The sequence below is a fragment of the Eurypyga helias genome, unplaced genomic scaffold (genome assembly GCF_000690775.1).
Source record: "Eurypyga helias isolate BGI_N326 unplaced genomic scaffold, ASM69077v1 scaffold20440, whole genome shotgun sequence".
NCBI classification, from domain to species: Eukaryota; Metazoa; Chordata; class Aves; order Eurypygiformes; family Eurypygidae; genus Eurypyga; species Eurypyga helias.
In genome coordinates, this window is record NW_010224035.1 from 3,524 (window position 1) to 7,768 (window position 4,245).

Sequence of the window (4,245 nt, forward strand, 5' to 3'; positions counted from 1 at the left end):
TGCCTTGGGTGTGGTGGTCAGATTTACTGTTTTGGCCTCGAGCTCAGGTCACTGCTCTGTGCTTTTAGTTTGTCGTCACCACGCGGTGTGTGGGAAGGGAGCAGGAGATGCAAAGCATTCCGATTCCTGACGCCTTCTGAACTGCAGGTTTTGTGTCCTTGTGCTCGGTGTGTGAACGTGCTGGAATAAGAAAGCAACTGCGGCTTAGGTGTCTTCCTGCCTCTCACCCGGCTCTTTTCCTTCTGACAAATAAACCCCACGGTAGCGTAAGTGCAAAGGGACGCTGATCACAGGGAAAGCGTCAGAAGAAGCATCTGCGTGACGTGGCGCCGTATCTAACCTGCGTTGTGTTTGTAGATATCTTTCAGCCAGCAGCACACTGGAGGACTGGAATGAAAAACTAACTCAATCAGAAGCGTGAGTGTCTCAGCCTTCAGCATTAACACACGCTTAGCAGAGCTGCCACTAACGCTCTCTGCCCCTGCTCACAGCCCTCTCTCTTGACTAGATCTGTTTAAACTTTCTAGCTTTCACTTTTTTAACCTGACAAGTGCCTCTTGTGGGAGAGGGAGCTTTTCCTCTGGTCACCGAGTGATTTCATTGTGGTCCGAGCGATACTCTTCTCCAAGCAGAACGGGCTGAGCCCACACGCCGTAACTTCAGCTGTGGAGCTGTGGAATAGCCAGACCCACCTCTCCTTCCCCTCGCCATGCTCTGCAGGGAGCAGGAGCTTTTCCCTGTGCCGCTACCTGATGAGAACAGGTGGAGCTGTAGCGTCCAGGGTGGCTGTTCTGTCCCCTCGGGGCCCAAAATGGACTTGAGCAGCTTGCACCTCGCAGCTGCTTTACTCCAGCCGTTGCCTGGGAAGGGCTCCCTGCCATGTTCTTATCCCCATCTGGACTAGATGATGGAAGCTGACCTTCTCCCTGCATCTTTCCCGGGAATCCTTTACAGTGACGCAGTGGGAGCGGTTAGGTAGTGTCGTGGTTTCCTGAGCTGACTTAAGCCGTGGTGAGGTGGGTGTTAGGTAAATCAGCTTTTGCTGTTCTCTGGAGTGGGTAGGAAATGTAGTCGCTTGAGCTGGCAGTGTGTGAATAGAAGGTTTTCTTCATAAAGCAGGTGAAAGATGAGTGGAGATAAGGAGTATCAGAGAGGGCTTTGAAGTGTGCAGTCAACTTTGTGCTCTCTGTGTCTTTACAAGAAGGTGTAACTTGTCATTATTTCACTAAACAGAGTGAGCTTGGAGACAGCGGGACTGACTCCAGCGGTGTTTAATCAGAGTTCCACCCTGGGCGTGCCTGCTAGAACAGAAAACTTGTCCTATCTGTTTCCTTGGGCTGAATAAGCCCCTGAAATGTGGCAGAAGAGTGTTTTTGTAGAGCCCTTATGGCCACAGTAGCTGTGGCACACTAGTTTTCCTGCTTGCTTTGGCACTAGACGGAGTGACAGTTCACGCTAGCAAGGCAGATGCTGATTAAAACAGATGTGAGGGGGCTTAAAAAACAACTCCAGCAATGTTCCACAAAACAAATGGAATTTCTGCTTCCTTTGTCTGAAGCTCAGTAAATGTGAGGAGTCAAGTTCAAGAAATCCAAGGATGAGGTTTTACATTTTGGGTTTTTTTAATGCAAATGCATTCTCTTTCCTGTTGTTGTTTTGAGCTTCTCTGCGTTACAACTAACAAGCATCCTGAGTGAGCTGGGAATGAGCCTGACGCGTGACCTTACGGTGATTTTGTGACCCACTGAATTTCCTGGTGGCTGCTGTTCCCGGCGCAGAGCTTCCCTTGCCCTCTCAAGCAGTACCTAGGCCAGAAACCAGCCCCGTCTGCCCCTGGCTCCAGTTCTGTGGTAACCAGGATGCCAGATGGGTTAGAGGGTTGGTGCACTTAGCCAGACAGCACAGGCAGTGGTCGCTGAGTAGGAGCAAGTGTGAGGAAGCTGGTATCAATGGATAAAGGAGGATTTGAGGGTGCAGGTCTGTCAGGGTTATAGGAAGGGGATGCAGTGAAGTGTTGGAATACCACAGGATGAACGCTGCAGGGCAGGGATCACTTCTGCAGCCAAGTGCCTGTTCGTGGAGCGCAGTTTTAATCAGCGCTCGTATTCGTTACCCCCAGATTTGGATTATTCCATTGTGCTTTGTACTGGTGGAGGGAAGAAAGTGAGTGAATGTGATTTAAAAGCCGTGGTAGACCCGGCTGTGTCTCGTGCAGGAGAGCAGCTGTGACTTCTGGGTCAGGGCTGGGCGTAGTGAGGTTGCAATAAAGTCTTGTATAACCCGATCCCTGCTGTCGAGGATGCAGTTCCACACATGCCCGACGGCAGCTCTGGGTTGAAGCCGCTCCTCTCGGCTGCGCTTGCCTGGCTCTGCCTCCTGCGCCGCAGTGGCGGAGGTCTGTACATGTGTGGGAGCTGTGATGCAGGGCTAGATCTGAGCGACCTGAGCTGCCTGCTGCCTTTTTTTTTTTTCCTCTTCCAAGTTTATATTTCAGTGGGATGGTTGCCTTGCTCTAGATCGCTGTGTCAGCAGCGTTGTGCTGGCATCGTGACAGAGGACACTCGTGCTGAAGGAGCAGAGTGCTAGATCTTCTGTTCTCTCAAGAATACTGCTGTCAGGTGTGGAAAATACAGCTGGGAAACCTCTGCCTTTTATCTGCTGAGGCTAGACCTGGGCGTTTGCAGTGTGTGCACGGTGTGGTGGTGTCCTCAGAGTCCATAAAACATTCATCGCTGCTCTGGCGCAGGACTCAGCCGGGGAGGAGTCTGAGAGGAATCGAGATCCTCCTCCTCCAGCACAGCTTTGGCCCTGGGTTTGAGACGTGGTTATTGTGATAGGAGGGCACAGGTAAGAGTGAGCAGTGTTTGATGCCGAGCAGTTCGCTCCTAAATTGTCCTGATTAGGCTACTTCTTGCAAGAGGTGGCGCTGTGGAGAAGTAGGATGGAGACCTTGCTGTTGGGGTCTACTCAGCTGCTTCTGGAGTCACTGGATTCAAGAGGAATTGGTCTGAAAAACATGTGGGTTATAGGGATTTTCATTCAGGAGCAGGAAGAGGGAAGGTAAAGCTGGTTTGGTTGTGTACATTCTTGATTCAGAAATAACTTACCTTGGCCTTCAGGGAAATCCCAGCAAACCAGCATGTTGCAGTTCAGGGGCTGTCTCCCACGCGCTTTTCTGGGGAGGAGGAGGTGGAAACAAGTCAGCTGCCATCAGGGTGCTTCGGCCTTGGGAGCTCAGGCATGAGAGACCGTCAGGCTGTTTACAATGCCCTTCTCAACATCCTAGGCAGGCAAAAAAGTAATCTCAAGTCTAAATATTTGGAGTAAGAAAACATGGCTTAGATTTTTGAACTTGTTTTCCAGCCCGAGTTGTGTGTGGTGTTTTTTTTTGTGACTTGAAGGATGCCCTAAACTAGGTGTTAATTGCCAGCGGTGGAGTAGCCTGGGGAGGGTGAGTTATTGGAAGTGGTTCCAAGACTTTGCTCCCGAGATGCCTCGTCTGAGGGAAACAAAGATTCTCACGTGCTGGTCTTCTCCAGCTCCGGTACCAACTCCGCTGTAATCGGCTGACGAATAGAGCTGTCGGGCTTCTTAGGGATTGTGGTCGCTGGTAACTGATAGGAACCTTCTCTACCCTTTGATTTCTGAACAGCAAGCTGTAGAGAACGCGGATTCCTGCGTTTGTTCTCTGCTGTGACGCTGGTCCTGCCCCTTTCCTCCATAACCTAACGCTCCACCAGCCTGACTTCAAGGCCACAGGGATATTATGGGATCGGTTCCTACACTTATTTTCTCAAGGAGACCAAGCAGTAGTTGTAACTAGGATAGTTACAACCAGGATATGATGCTGTACTTTGGTTTCCACGTGGAAAATTGTTTTGGTTCGGGCTTTCTTTGCAAAGGTCCCTCAGGTTTGCCGTGAGGTCAGAACGGTGGAGTGAGTGTGTGGGAAGGTTAATCGTGCACGTGCTGCTCTCTGAGAAACCTCAGATCTTTGGGGGTAGGTGAGACTGGAAGGGGCTGTGTCAGTGAAGTCAGTGCAGCTCGCTAACCTTGCTGCTCTCCTTTAACACGGGTTCCTTTGTCAAAATGGGGAGTGGGATGCTATTGCTTTCAGATCCTACCCCTCAATTCAATTGCTGATGGGTTTTATTTCTCTTTAGTTATAAGAAGACCCAGGAAACCCTTTCCCAGGCGGGACAGAAGACTTCAGCAGCCCTTTCCAACGTAGGTTCCGTTATCAGC

General features: G+C 50.6%; 1 protein-coding gene across 1 annotated transcript in view; it reads left to right on the plus strand.

The window, feature by feature from the left end:
- Positions 1 to 4,245, plus strand: part of TPD52L2 (tumor protein D52-like 2) — a 13,409-nt gene that overhangs the window by 3,313 nt on the left and 5,851 nt on the right. Inside the window, exon 4 of the mRNA XM_010160243.1 lies at positions 4,164 to 4,245. This exon is cut by the window's right edge and continues 1 nt beyond it. Coding sequence (XP_010158545.1) covers positions 4,164 to 4,245 — 82 coding nt within the window. The remainder of the gene's footprint in view (positions 1 to 4,163) is intronic.